General features: G+C 36.7%; 1 protein-coding gene across 2 annotated transcripts in view; it reads right to left on the bottom strand.

Annotated features, from left to right (window-relative positions):
* The window catches only part of bbs9 (Bardet-Biedl syndrome 9), a 159,771-nt gene that overhangs the window by 140,561 nt on the left and 3,211 nt on the right, over positions 1-15,999 (bottom strand). For both annotated transcript variants that reach the window (XM_023329818.1, XM_023329825.1), the window contains exons 4-9: positions 14,763-14,827; positions 14,555-14,668; positions 7,928-8,102; positions 5,585-5,669; positions 4,730-4,913; positions 2,128-2,257 (exon numbers count right to left, since the gene is read on the bottom strand). In XM_023329818.1, the coding sequence (XP_023185586.1) occupies positions 2,128-2,257; positions 4,730-4,913; positions 5,585-5,669; positions 7,928-8,102; positions 14,555-14,668; positions 14,763-14,827 (753 nt within the window). The remainder of the gene's footprint in view (positions 1-2,127; positions 2,258-4,729; positions 4,914-5,584; positions 5,670-7,927; positions 8,103-14,554; positions 14,669-14,762; positions 14,828-15,999) is intronic.

Below are 15,999 nucleotides of genomic sequence, written 5' to 3'. Positions count from 1 at the left end.
TGACTGGTGGCATGGTGCCAAGCCACTGTGTGCCAGACCTGCAGAATCAGCACTATTATCTGCAAATTAAACAGCCTCAGCATTTAGTACGACCCAATATTCCAATTCACTAATATTCTTGATCCAGCTCTGTGGTTACCCTCACTGCTCTGATCCTGAATCTGAACATTAAAATGCTAACATGAGAAGAACCTATTTTACATATTTGGCAGGAGTTTCATACTTATTGGTTCTCATAAGCTAGCAGGGGTCTGAAACCTTTATAATCCTAAGAGCCATATTTGTGTTCAGTCTAGCTAAATAAAACTTTAAGAGTCGCAAATGTTACATCACCTTTAATAAAACCACACACAACAAAGAAGACAACCTGAAATCTTTGATAAATTTCTTCTTCAGAAAATTTGTTGCCATTTTTAAAGAACCCTGTTTTATTTTTGTTTTAGGTTTTTGCAGAACAGAGATGTAAAAGTTTTATGCTATTGCAATTTGAATTTATGAAAATGAAATATCAGACATAAGACAGTGGCAGAACTATCAGGCATAATATTATGACCACCGGTCAAGTAGTGTGTTTGGTCACCCTTTCCTAGTTAAACAACCCTAATCTAGAGGTATAGGGTCAAAGAAATTAATAATCATGATAAGTTGTTATTCTCTGTGGAACATTTTCTAAATTGTTAGGTATGTTGTTAGATTTGTTAAAATAAATGTCTGTGGACAGTTTAGAATGGAAAAAGTGGACTGGGTCCACTTCAGGGACCCAATATGTCCCTGAAGCAAAGCAAGAAACAATTTTGGAACCCTACAGTAAATCTACGGTGAGCTGCTGGGGTGTGTGTTTGTTTTGCATGATTTGCTGTGTATTTGTGTAACTCTCCCACACTCCTCCATGTCCCACAGACACACCGAACGACCCGATGACTATCAAAAGCTTAAAAACAACATAGCCTCAAACTAAACCAAACATCTACCCAGACACACACTATCTCCTACATCTAAACCACACATGCGCAAACACTGGATCAGAGACCTCATCATTTTTCAACTGTGCTTGTGCTTTACGTTGTAATTGTATCAAATTGCAGCTTGATTGTAGTTGTTTGGAAAAAGACAAAGGATTGGCTCTGACTGGTCCCTCCTCACTATGCTATGATTGGCCAGCTGGAACACATTGCAGGGTTATTTCCTGCCAAAACTCTGGATTTTACAAGCTGATAACTGAGTCAGCGTACCTGTTCCATGTTTACTAGTGCTCATGTGAATATTTACGCCTACATTCAGAAAAATGCATACACTTTGTACAGAGTCTTTCAATTTTAAGGAGATTTGGTAGACCTTAGATTCCACTTTTTACTCATTTACTTAAAACTAAACTGATTTTTACCTCCCTTGACATCTATTTTGTTACATACGGTGGTAAGATAAACTTACACAGTCAGACAAATGGGACAATACTTCATTTATCCAAAGGTAAAATTAAATGCTTTCATAACTCATATCATCCAAGCAGCTTCAAAGAGACATTGTGGATGGCAACGCTGTGGCAGAAAGGATCTATGGTAACAGTCAGTCTTGCAACAAATCTGAACATCCCTCTGACTAAAGACTGTTGATGTATGGCAATCTCATGAACACATGCTAACAGTTTAATTTCCAATTAGTAGGAATGATATTCCCCATAAACATGTCCTGAATGACTCCATCAGTTTTTGTCAAGAACTGCTAATTCACCTAATTTACTTTGCCTACTACTCTTTAAACCTCTTTTGGGCTTCTTTTTAAACCATTCTGGGATTTGGGGTCATATTATTTGAGCGCTTGAGATCCTAATCAGCTTCTCCGAGATGTAAAAAACAATACTTTATTGCCACGGTCACATCATAACAATTGCCAAAAAAATAGAGCAAAAATTATTCCACCTGCACAGCATCCATGATACCTTGCCAAAAAAATTACGAACAAAAGTCTACTGAAAGAACAAATATAAGCTAACATACAGCAACTCCAACATCCTGCCACCATGAGCGGCACAATTCTAGAATACAAGATAAGCTCTACATGGATGAGTATTGCTTTGTGCATCACACATCAGCCCCAGATGTGCTGTTTTACTGGCGGGGAACTTACGGGAGATTGGCGACACGAACAGCCACGGGGACAAAGGGAAGCTGGGCTGCCCACTTCAGCGTGACGTCCTGGTAAACCAGCAGCATGTTGTTGTGGTTACCAAGCAGCATGTTTGTGGTGCCATCTTTCACTAAAAAATAATAACAGACAAAAGAGATTAGGCAGAAAATCTGTCACTTTTAAACATTTTTGAAGCAGGCTTGTAGATTATGGAGCAATAAAAAAAGATCTACAAGTCAGAGACATTTTGAACACAAATTCTCGAGTCAGATAAGTAGGAATTTTTCTGTAAGTTAAAAAACCCCCAACAATCTCTCTGGTGCATTTATTCACATTGGTGTCTTGTGGTTAGAAAGTCATCATCAGTTTCATAGGAGCACAAATTTGAGGTTTTTGTTTCTCATTCTTAGTTACATGAAACAGTGGCACATATTCACAAATCTAACAACCATGGACAAAAATAACAAATTCCTGTGGTGGGTGGCACTGCCCTTCAGGATGAGAGCAGCTTGAACTCTCCGTAACAGGGAAATCATCTCTTTACGCTTCACATATGGTTTGAATAAGAGATGCTGTCATCAAGATCCTTCATTCAGACACAAACTCTGCTCTTATAGGTGTACTGTAAATAAAGCTTAGGCACTTTCTCTTGTGAACCAAGGCTAGAAACATGAAATATAAATACTGCCTGTATATCAACTCGCACCATCCAGTCAACCCACCGATGGTGCAGTTACCACCTAGTGAGATCTGAGGTGACGGCCACACGCAAAACAAAGCTCACAGAAGTTATAATATAGTAACAGCGGTCAGCAGGGTATTACAGTGCTGGGGTCAAAATGATAGAGTGTATGTTGATGCCACATCAAAGCAAACACACCTTATATCTCAGCAGACTCCTAAAAATGACAGTTTAATTATAGAAGGAGGAGTGTGAATTATGGTGTTTTTAACCTTTTGTTCATTCCTGTCTTCTCCATTGTCTCCATAGTAAAGCCAGTTGATTGCCATTGTTGCTACTTGATTTTCACTGTTGTAACATGTTTCTGAGCTAATTTTCTTCTCAAACTATGTATGTATTTACTTTACTGCTTGACATTAGGGCTGGAACTAACAGTTACTTTAGTATTTGGTTATTCTTTCGATTAGTTAGATTAGTCAGATAACAAAAAATGGCACATTTTCCAGATGTTTCATTTAAGTCTTTTTTATACAATTAGGCATACATGATCAGATGCAAATAAGCAATTCACTTTCTTTTTTTGAATAAGGAAATAAACATTTTATTGCCTGAAAAGCACAAATGTAGCATTCCTGTAGTGTACATGCTTGGTTATTTGATGCATCTGCAAATTATACTTGTAACATCATCATGTGAAAAGCAAAGCCCTTTCTACTTGTCCTTTTAGAAAATGGTCTATATGACTTAGACTTAGACTGACTTTATTGTCATTTTGCATGCACAGGGTGTATACAGAACGAAATTTCGAAATATGCTCCAGTTAACAATAATAAATTACTAAATTAGTTGAATTTTTCAATAATAGATTTATAATGATTAATCTGATTAATTGTTGCAGTCCTATTTGACTTTTTAAAGTCCTTCCCTCCACCCCAATAAACCTGATGTAGAATAAAGATATAAGGAAAAGATAAGGAAAAGGGTAGAATGCTCAAGCCATTAAAACACAATGTTCAGCTGTAGAAAGGGATTGAAAACCATTATAAAAATGCTCTGTCTAATACATATATTTTTCTGAATAATAGAAATATGATCTCACTACATTCCTTGGCATGATAACAGGCTCTTGAGTGATTTTTATGTTTGAATGCACATAGTGTTTAGTGACAAATTAAAGCTAATCCCTCTGGAACTCCACCCATTACTCCAAAATAATTTTTGATGCTGTCAAGGTTTGTCAAACACATCAGTTACAAATTTCCCCAAAGTGATTTAGTTTAAATGAAAACTGAAGGCCGCTGCATATGACTTACATCATTTCATAACAATAAAATGACCAAATAATAATGCGTGTATTTGAATACATCTGTCATCTGTTTATTGCATTCTTACAGTTAGAAGTCATCATTATTTATCATAGAGGTGAAGAAATCTCATATTGGAACTGAGGCCAAAACAATTACAAAAAGAAAGAAAGGAAGAAAGACACAGACAGACAGAAAGAAAGATGGATGGAGGGGGACTGTCGATAAGGATAAGAGATTTGATCCAGCTGAGGCAGATGTGAGGCCAGAGGCCAGAAGGAAAGAATTAAAAAAAAGTCTGCAACAGATCGCTGTTGTCTACACTCCTTACACAACACAAAAACTACGAGCAAATGTTTTAAGACAGTGTGACTGTTTGATTTGCTACTGAAAATTTGGTGGCAGTTCAAATAGTCACACTGTTAATATGCACCTGCTGAAAATATTTTAATCGAGTTATTGTTGACAATGCAAACTCCAGCCATGTGGAAATCTTCCCAACACAGTCAATAAATATCACAGTCTAGAGAATCTTGTGAGGTAGAAGCAAACAAAGAGTCTCTTCTGTTCAGAAAAGAAAAGCTGCCGTTTCTGTGCCAATTTTTCTCCACTTTACCTGAGATATAAGGTAGGAAACAGCTGGGATTAAATTCTAGTTTCTTCATGAAGCGTATTTGTCCGTTATCACGAAGACAGAAGAGGTTCCTCTCGCCCAGTACCATGACGGAGGAAGAAGAATGGGAGAATGAGGGTACTGATATGTCCAGGGCCTGTTCTCCCAGGACAAATGTCCAGTCAGGCTGTAGAGAGACACACAAAATTAAAGCAGACCATTCTAATTAATATTATTGTACTATTCTTCAACTTTAAATTAATGTAAACTATGAATAATCACTATTTGAACAAGCCTTCAAAAAACTTGAAAGACTCGCATAATTTTTGTTACATATTGCGACTGTAAGGAACAAACAAGATAACTTATACAGGATGTATATGACTGAAGCATAATTTCAAATACTTCTGCACTACAAACACTTTTAATCAAATGCATGTGGCTAATAGTTATGCAACCAAGAGGTAATAACAGATAAAGCTGTCATCAACCTCAAAAATTAAAGAAATCAAGGATATAATGGTAAAACTTAAAGAGCAACAAAAACCAGGATAGCAGATCAATTGTACTTGGGTATATTTATCCTAAACATATCATGTTCAGTGGACATATAAGATATAAATACCTTTTTACTCTACATTGTTAAAATGCAGACTACTACAACTAACAACTCCGTTAAGCAAAGTGTATAAAACTATCTTTTTAGATTTCAAATGTGCAGAAAATGCATTTAAGGTTCAATTCGTTCCTTTTTTTTTTTTTTTAGCAGGGATTCAAATGTATCGCTATTTATATGTTTGACAATCAACCAAGCTCATTCTGGACTTCTGTCTATCTGTATCTGAATTTCAGACTCACCGTCAGCCTCTTGCCCCCAGTTTTAGGGAGTAAATCTGAATCCTGTCGACTCTCTGCATCTGTAGCAATGGCCAGAGTCTCATACCTGAGAGTCAAAATGAAACAAACAGTTACTGACAAAAACAGTGATACTATTTCTAAAATCCTGTTCAAGTACTATCAGAGTGATTTTTTGTTTTTTCTCGGGTGCTCTTTTGTATCAATATAATATGTAATTTTAATCATAATATGATAAAATTAACACAGGTTATCCAGCACTGCATTTCAATTTTCAGTTTTATCTTTAATTGTAGCTTTGCTTTCCTACTTTTAACTTGGATTTTAATTCCAGCTAACATTCTCTTTCCATTGTTGGTTAATGTTCAAATGTTAAAGTCAAATATCATAAAGCATGTTAAAAAATTTTCCCTTATTCACAGCCTCTCTTAAATCAGTCAACACTGTAATGACCCACCTTTTTCAGGAAATGGCAGTTAATCAGTTTTAGTCAGTGAACAGTATACATCTGTCAAAAAATTAAGTGGTCAAGCTGATCTGTGGTCAGTTGACTTTGGCATTTGTAGTGTTAGCCGTTTTCCAGTAAGAGGCTGGCAGACGAAGCAGCTTGGCAGGAATCTGTCTTTCTTCACCAACACCTGAATGAACAGCGCTCTAAACGTAACCCAGTATGACTCCGAACCACAGACCAAACACTAAATACCTGCTGACCTAGCCAGTCTGTGTTATCATGCTGAAAAATGTCTTTGGACCATAAAACCGGTATTAATCGAATCAGACAGGTTTAAAACCTATATTAAATAACAGCAGTCTTGATCTATAAAGGCATCCAGTGCATCACCTCATGGGCTCTGCATGTTTTATTTTTTTTATTTTAGCGATATGCTCATTATTATTATGAGCATATCATAATATTATCATAAGGATTTTATTATAATATTACAAGATAACATTGAGGGTTCTTCCATACAACAAAAATGACAACAAAATTCTGTACGTCTCCAATGCTTACAGTTTTTTCTTGAAAGCATAAATACAAAGGGTCACTCTGAATTTGTGACCATTATTTGTGGTCAGGAGGAACCTGTATTTCTCTCGAACCAAACTGGATCAACGTTTCAGCAGTATCCACAAGTTCCTTGATAATCAAATTTTATAAACGGATTTTAGAAAAACACATTGAGAAACGTGTAAAACTTTCTTCCTTTTTCACAAGGGTCAAATGTAATAAAAGAAGAAATCCTAAAGTTAGATTTTTGCAGTAAAACACATGATTTATTGTTTCTACTCATCCATAGCAGCCTCTGCTTAGCCTCTGCAAAGACCAGCAGGAAACTAATGAGCTTTATGGATGACTGCCAGTAAAGAAACATTTTCATCATGCTGTGAGCACTACTTGGAGAAAAAATAACCTAAAATATATAAAATGTGTCAGGGCAGGGATGTTTACAGAAAAGATTTAGTGAATTCACAGGCATACCACTGTCTGAGTGACTGAATTATATTCCACATAACACTAAACATGTATACTTGTTTGATACATATGGAGACTGGTAATGGTAATGTTTCCTCAGCTCAGTCCACTTTGATTTTATTAAATGATCATTTCAAAATCAAAGTAATGTGCTTTAAAAAGCAGAAAATGTAATTTCTCAACAAATTTATTTGCAATCTAATAGCCATTAGCTTTATTCCACTTTAGTGGCATTATTTTTCATAATCAACCAGTCAAGTTTATTTGTATAGCTCATTTGCAACAAGGCAGTTCACAGTGCTTTACATCATAAAAATACAAAAATACAAAGTCATATTAGACACTACCCATTCAACAATTTAGAAAATCAGTAAACTTTATATTTTGCGAAGTGCCATCATTATATATTAAAATGTTGCTTAGTGTTTCACTTATGGTTCAAGCCTTTTAAAGCAAATTTGAAATGCAGTGGTGAGAAAAAACTGTGTTCATCTATAGCATGAAGTATTTTTATTCAGTGGAATCAGGTTTAATTTGGGATTTTATGTCTTAAACCAGCAGGCAAACTAAGCTTGTGTGCATACAAATACAGATTTGTGTATGTTTCTGTTCTGATCCGCTCAGTGATGTTTTATAGTAAAAATAAATGACTTCACGGAAGGCAAAGCTTATAATATTAGCCATGACTTTCTCTATTACAATACTATTTGAATAGTTATGAAATTGTTTAACCTCAATGTTTAAGATGGCAAATATTTGTCAGTTACAGGTCATTTCTGTATATAAAGAGGTGGATTTATTCACTAGTTAGATTTCCAGAAAAAAACTGTTGCCAGCAGATGCATCACAGTTGCTTTTTAGAATAAACCTACTTGTAGCCTTCAAGCTGGCGTGCAGAAGACACGGTGAGGAAGCTGTCGGTTCTGGGATTGTAGGCCAGCGGACCGGGCAGCAGAAAGCCAGGAAGGAACCTGCCAAAAGAGTAGCTGTCCTGCTCAAAGAACATCAGCATGCCATCCATAGACTGGATGCACAAGGAATGGTGACCTGATGGAGAAAAGTGGGAACAACGCACAGAAGACGGTTCAAACTCCTACTATAGGAAAAAAAGCAACATATCATCCAAAGACTGACTTTTGAAAAGTGTGAAAAAGGCTATTTAGTCCAAAGCTTTTAATGTGAACTTCTACATATCAAAAGTAACACTTTTCTCTATCCTGTACTTAAACTCAAAGGAACTTTTTGCTTTCACTGTCAACATTATCATTGAAAGGAATTATTCAGATTCTTATTGATTTACAAAATTAGGATTTTCTTTTTTTTTTTACTTCCTACTTCGAATTTAAAAAGTCGAACTTGTCAAATTCCTCTCAAATATCTGTATCTATGTGAGAGCATTTTCCAAACATTGCAACAGGATTCATATACATTAAACTTTTCACACTGTGTAACATTACAAACACAAACTTCACTGTATTTATTATGATAAATTGTAAGGAACAATATCTGATTTTTAATTTTGTTTTATAAATAAAAGACTGAAAAATATGGGGTGTATCTGCACTTGGACCTGATTAATTTTGGGAGGGCAATTGGCTGATACTTACATGTGCAAGATCTACATGTTTGCAGTTAATAATAGTCCCCTCACTGTCGCTAACTCAATGACTTTTTTACAATAAATACCAACATTTCAGACAAAAAAATCAGCATCAGCCAAAATTGGAATCAGTAAGTGAAGCTATTAAAAGATTGGTAATTAGTGACTGGTCAGAAAACGCCAATCGGTGCACCCCAAGTATTTATCTTCCCTTATTCTGATACCACAGTAAAATCCAGTGCTAACAACTGTCTTCAGGAGTTAACTTTGCAGGAAAAACAATTGTGAGATGGGAGACAATAATGTTTAGATTTATATTCTGCATTACAGCAGCTGACAAACCCTGGATGACTGGCATTGTTCTGTTTTATTTCAGCCATGTTCTGTTTTGTTCTGTAAGGTGTGCTTCCCCCCATGGCTGAATCTGATATCTCGATTAACACCTCCACACCCACACCCACACGCCAACACACCTGAGTTTAAGTGTAGGCGTGCACACGAGTGTGTGTGTTCAGTAGGAATGCCAGGATGTTGAATTTACAAAGCCCTAACTCACAAAACACACCGACACGTGCATGGCCATAAAGCAGTGGAGCTACGTGAGCCGCAGAACTATAATTAGGCCTCAATGCGCTATTAAAAGTCATACTGCCATCAACTACAGGTCAGGAAGACAACCTCCTACAGCGCAACACCTACACACACACACACTTGATATCCATCACCAAGGATTTAGACAGAAAAAAGTTTCACACACTTACACACCTATGCCATGTAAACAAGTGAGAGTGTGTTAGTGATGAGTTGTCTTTCAGGGTGGCCGTTAACACACACAAGGACATGGCCTTGAAACCGCACCACATGAGCACAACAGCAGATATAGGAGGAAGGCATGCATGCTTGAATATTCGTGTATTAGAGGGTGTATTGTGTGCATATTTGAAGCATTTACAAAATAAATACATGAAGAAAAGAGCATGAAATGTCTGTCTCAAATAACTGCTGTGTGACTACTCCAAATGTGGAAAAATATTGGAAACACACAGGCCTGAGGTAACTGTAGCGCTAACAGTGTCTGTCATCACTGGGGTTGTGTGTTATTTCTAATCATGTTCCGACTGTAATTGTAGCCTCTTACATAAAATCAGATTTATTTGAATAAAAGCAAAAGTCACCCACCTGTTATATCAGTAAAAGCTATTTTTCATAATGGTATTGCATTTTTTACACATTCTATTCTTGGAATTGAAAATGTAAAAAAAACAACACTTAATACCAAGAAACAGCATAAATAAAACCTCTAAATTACATATTTAAGCTCTAATATGTGGCAGTGCTAATATTCAGTTTATACTATTTCTTTCTTAGTGTCTAATGAAACGTTGCACATTAAAAAATGTACAGTATAATTTGTTTGGAAATATTAATGGCATATTAATATTAATTGGGTATTGAAAGTTATTAATATTTTGGAATTTCTAGAGAAAAGCATTTAAATATTTCATAAAATAAACTTGGTGTTTGATGTGTATTAAGATAGATTTTTCGAGTTGCTGAGGACAAACAATATACACAAACTTTAAAGCTTGCAAATTAATACTCAAACTCAAATACAGAATATTGTGTGACACATGATGTAAATTCTCATCAAATATTCTCTTTAAACTAGGGCTCAACAATATTGATAATATCTATAACGATTCACCCACATTTTTTCTGCTTTGCTTTTACTTTTCAATTAGCAAAAACCTTATTAACCAAGCTTTAGCATCTTGGTAGCGAAGGCATAATTCAGGTGTGTCTATAAATCACAATAAAAGACTAATTATCTAACAAACTAGATATCTTACTGGCAAACAGAGTTTAAATTCATGCTGTCTGAAATATATTACCCTACTAAATAGTACACCCAACAGTTAGCGACTGATAATGTACATGCTTTAATTCTGATACATTTTATTTAATTGCTCTTGTTTAAATATAAACTAAGATCATAATGATATAATGCTGAATATGATATCCAAAAGAGGAAAGACCAAAAGCTTAAAATTAAATGTTACTAGGATTTTTTTTAAAATCCTCATTACATCAGGGTCTTTTTAAAAAACACCAGATGTGAGCAACAAACCAGAAAGGGTCACAACGACCTGAGCTGGAAGAGAATTAGATCTTCCTTCAAGACAAGAACCTTACTGATTTATAAGGCGTCTGCTGATAAAAAACAGCAAACAGCGAAAGAACAACATGTACTCCACTTGACACAGCCCTATTTATCAATAAGAGAAATGGTAGAACTCATTGCCATAATATCAAATGTGCTCATGTACCTAGCATGAGGGCACCACAACTCAGACACAGTAGAGGAAACAGGCCTGTATTATTAGTATTATTGAAAAGAAATGTTAAAATGAGCCGCCAACAAAGAACAGAGGCTGGCTGCACGCTGCAGAGGGCAGCGCCTCACCTCTGTGTGAGAACATGAGAGTGTGTGAGAAACACACTGTCTGTATATGTCAGAGTGTGTGCCCAGGCTTTTTTATTTTTGTGCATGAATGTTTGTGCACGTGTATATATGTGTGTGTGCGTACACCTAAGCTTGTAAAGACCGGTCCATACTTTGGGGTTTGTGTGTGTGTGGCCTGAATGTGACCCAAACCCAGAGGCAGCTCAGTCATTAGAGCTGTATTAGTGCAGAGCTGCTATTACAGCGCCTACAGCGCTGCTAAATGGCTGCTACTATAGACCACCACACACACACACTGACGCACTCACGTGTAGCAGCAGACACGTCTTGTAAAAACATTCCCACGCACACCAACTTCTGCGTATTAAGGCACACAGTTTGAACACACTGTCACACAAATTACATTTATAGGTACCAGGTTTCTCTGGTTGCTCTGTGCACCTTTTCCTGTTCAGTAACCTATCAAAGGAAACCCAACAGTGTCTGTTAATCACTGAGTGTGTTTGTAATTTTACCATCCATTGCCTATACCCATTTATCATTGCAATTAGAGAGATATTAACCTAATTTGGACAGCGGGGGGAATCTGCAGTACCCAGAGAGAACTCATGAACATTGAAAATAAACCAAGGCAACAGTGCTGCCAACTGTACCACTGTGCAGCCTAATTCAACCAATGTTAGAAACAACAAATAGTTATTCAACAAGTTCTTGTATACTTGTATGGCTTTGCACCATTTCTAAATTTCTGCTAAGAATTTTGCAAACTACTATGATCAACAGAAGAAAAAATATATATACTGCTCAAAAAAATAAAGGGAACACTTTAAGTGTTAAACACCTGTTTAAGTGTTCCCTTTATTTTTTTGAGCAGTGTATAATAATAATGCTAAGAAGACATGTAAAATTATGTTTGTGCAGTTTTGACTTTTAAATTACAGAAGTTAACTTCTAGTAATGTAAGATTATTCTCCAGCTTAACTATGAGTTCTATGCAGTGATGGGGAGAAAAAAGGGAATCCCCCTTCAAGAAGCAATACAACATCCCATTCATTTAAGTCATACAACGTTCATTAGAGACTGAACTTCTGACGTTTCACTGCCATCTAGTGGAGAAATAACACACAGGAAAGAAGAGGAGGGTTTTAGTTTTGAAAGGGGCAGTGTATTTTTTTGTTGATCGATTTTGCTTTAAATAATTATCAAAATAAATGTATAGCTTGTGAGCTTATGCCTGAATTTCAGACTCAAAGTTATTACTTTAATGGGGTTTATCTGAAAATACCATTTAGATTCATTTACTTGGGTTTAAAGTGCTTGAAATCTGGGCTTCATGCCTGGACGGGAAAATGCACTTCATACATATAAAAGCTTGATTTTGTGCGAGACCTCAGTTGACATATACAAGACCTGCTCCACAGTGTTGTAATACCAAAAAGTACGTACAGACAAAGTCACATTCATTGGTTTGTGGCATGCATGCCGCACGTGATTTGAGTAAATGCTGAGGTATTGGTTTTAATGAGCCCAGGCTGCTCTTTCTATCAATCAAATACACACCTCCACACATGCACACCCACACACCCAGGCTCCCTAAACACAAAGTGAATGACAGGCTCATCATGCCAGGCCACAGTGTCTGGCAACAGCTCTCTTCATACACACACACACACACACACACACACCCACACACACACCTCGACAATAAAGCCTTTATTTAAAAAGGTCATTTTCTGTACTTTAAAGGGGGTTCCCTGTGCGTCTGTGTGCACGTGTATGTCCGTGTGTGTGTTTTCCTTGGGCGCTGACTAACTGAGGGCTTTCCCCTACTTGGTTTTTCCGAGAGTCCGGTGAACTAAAGATGGAGCAGTTGTATGTGCCCTCTCACTCTCCTTTGCTCCTTGCACACAGCTTCAAACTTTCATGCATTTGTCAGGTGCTGCCACTGCCCCTTTTATAGAAACACACACATCACACACTGACTCACTCATGCACATTTATTCCAATGAAGGAAAGTACACAGGACATTCAACATTAGAGCGTGACTCTTTAGTTTGCACATCTAGAGGTTAAAATTATTGCCTCTTTTTTTTTCACAAAACATCTCAAACGCAGTCAAATTGGATTGAGAGGCTCAGTCTTTCCACATCTTTTTTTTATGCATTTACCCTGGACTTTGACTGAGCCCTTCCCGACTGAGCCCTTCCTGTTTTCTGTATATCACCTTGTGTTTATTTTCATCCATGTCCCAATCAACTCTGAACAGCTTCCTCGTTTTGGCTGAAGAAAAGCATTCCCACGGCATGATACTTACAACACGATGTGCTATCCTGGGGGTGATCTATAGTCTTACTTTTACAACACACAGAGCATTTAGCATGTAAGCCAAAAACTCAATTTTGGTCTTATCTGAGTAAAGTACCTTCTTTCAAATGTCCCCTATATTTGAAATGTCTCCTATATATGACTTCTGGTAAACTGCAAAAAGAATGTCTTATTACTTCTTTTATTTACATTGGTTTTCTTTTGCCAGTCTTCCACTAAGGCAAGATTTTTGGAAGGTATGACTTATAGTTGTTTTGTCTACAGATTCTTTGACCTGAGCTGTAGCTCCTCCAGAAATATCATGAGCCTCTCTGTTGATTCTCTGGGAGAAAGGCTATGTCTTGGTAAATTTGCATTTTGTGTCACAATCTTTCCATTTTTGGATTGACTGAACAGTGCTCCGTTAGATGTTAAAGATTGGTATTAGTTTTATCATCTTGTCCTGCTTTCCACAAATTTATCCCTACTTTGCCTCAGCTTTTCTTAGTGATCAACTTTATTTACTAATTAGGTGACTTATGAAGATTACTGGTTGCAGTGCTAGAGTTTACCCAGAGGAATCTGACTAAATAAGGCTGAAACCATTCTCACGCAAGATCTCTTCAACTTTACAATTATGCACCACTTCACATTATCTTTCACATGAAATCCCACTGAAATTAACTTGAAGTTTGTGGTTGTGACATAAAATGTAAGAGCTCAAGTTGTATGAACCCTTTTACAGGACACCGTGTTTGCAAGGACGTTAACTTGCATAATGCATTCAAACACTGGTAACATATCCAACTACCTGCTATGAGCCCAGATCTAATTTTAGGATTAATTTTTAAATCTGATTTTATTCAAAAGCATGGAAGCAAATAATGATTTGTGGGGGGGGGGGAATCTGTATCCTTCTCTAATTGTTTGAAATTTAAATTGGTTTTAATAAAAGTAGGAGTGGAAATATTAAGAGAAAGTACTCAGTAAATATAAAGACACGCCCTTTTACCCTCTACCAGAAAAAAGTTTGAGTTAAAATCTGGATGCACATACAGCAAAAAGTTGTGCCGACATTTCTTCAGCAGGCAACTACAACCCAGAAGGATACAAAGCAGATCATGTGACTACCTGTGACTCCTCCAAAAGTGCCATACGTCATGTTGCAGGCTGTTCTTTGCAGGTTATGCTCATACATTAACTTCAGCTGGTACTGATCTCCATGTTCTACATTCCCTGAAGTACCTGAGCAACAAAGAAAACAAAAAAATATATATGCTTACTAAACAGGGGAGGGCAAAAATTATATGATCAGTAGCTATGTGAAGGTGTCTGTTACCTGTCACAGAGTAAACTGACAGCTTCCTTGGGTGAAGAACAGCCAGATGAAGGAGGTCTGAACACCTAAAAGGAATTTTATTGAAAAATATAATTGCAATTATATAAATACTGACTTTTGAATAAAAAATAAAAACTGAAATATGTGGTTATTGATCAATGTTTAGAAGCTCAAATCTTGAATGACATGAGTCAAGGAGGATAGATTCAAACAAAACAGTTCCAGTTAGTTGTAAGTTGGATAAGAGAGGTCTCTAACAATAGGCACAGACATGCAGGGCCAGCAGTTCTGTCCTCAGATATTCCAGAAAGGCAGATGCTTCCTGCCTCTGTGGTAAAACTCATGTTTTCAGCCTCAGGATGGAATCCAGACTTATTTTAACATTCACTTGTAAAATAATTACTTTAACAGCTGGTCCATTTTGTTTTAAACACTGCTTACAGTTGTGTGGTAGGTGATATTCCAGTGAAGTTAATCCTAGTTTTTTATATAGTTCACCACAAAACCACAAAGAAGTCCTCTTTTTGAACTCAGCAAAGCAAAAGCAGCTTTTCTAACTTTCAATAACTCTTTATTTCTCTTTATTTGTTTTGCATGTGGGGGCAACAAGGAAGTAAAACTTGGATCCCAACCCTTGAAAATTGACCTTGTCAGTGCTGAAACAAAACATTTTACCATCTGCCCACCTCGGCCTGACTTCCACAGCATTCCTCAACGACAACCTCCAAAACGCCCTGCAGCCTCTTAAGAGTGTTGTCTCAAAAAAAACCACATGTTGAAAAACATAACATGTTCCAAACAGACTGATTTAGTTGGATTTTGCCCCCAATGTGATGATGTGGGAAGCCTTTGATATAAACCACAGCTTTTCCAAGAAATGTCTGTTCCTGCATAGCCACAAAAACGCCATGTGAGGTAGTAGTACCAAAAATAATTGCAAAACAGGGGAGCAAATCTGACAGTTATGTCTGAGGCCAACATATTGATATATTTCTTGTAAAAAATCTAAAGTATTTACAACACCATACAACTCTGAAGTGTAAAAAGCAGCAACTGTATTTACTATTAGCCAAGACATATTGTTAGAAAGTGTATGCTTACATTCCAGGAGCACCATAGTATCTGAATCAAATAACAATAAATGTGACATAAAGGCCCATTTTTACCAAGACATGACAACAAGTTGTTAAGCATAAGCAAGTTGATTTTCATAACCGCAAACCGTTTTTATCTTAGT

Source organism: Xiphophorus maculatus, chromosome 3, assembly GCF_002775205.1.
Source record: "Xiphophorus maculatus strain JP 163 A chromosome 3, X_maculatus-5.0-male, whole genome shotgun sequence".
In the NCBI taxonomy this organism is placed as follows: Eukaryota; Metazoa; Chordata; class Actinopteri; order Cyprinodontiformes; family Poeciliidae; genus Xiphophorus; species Xiphophorus maculatus.
This window is presented reverse-complemented; position numbering and strand designations above follow the sequence as displayed.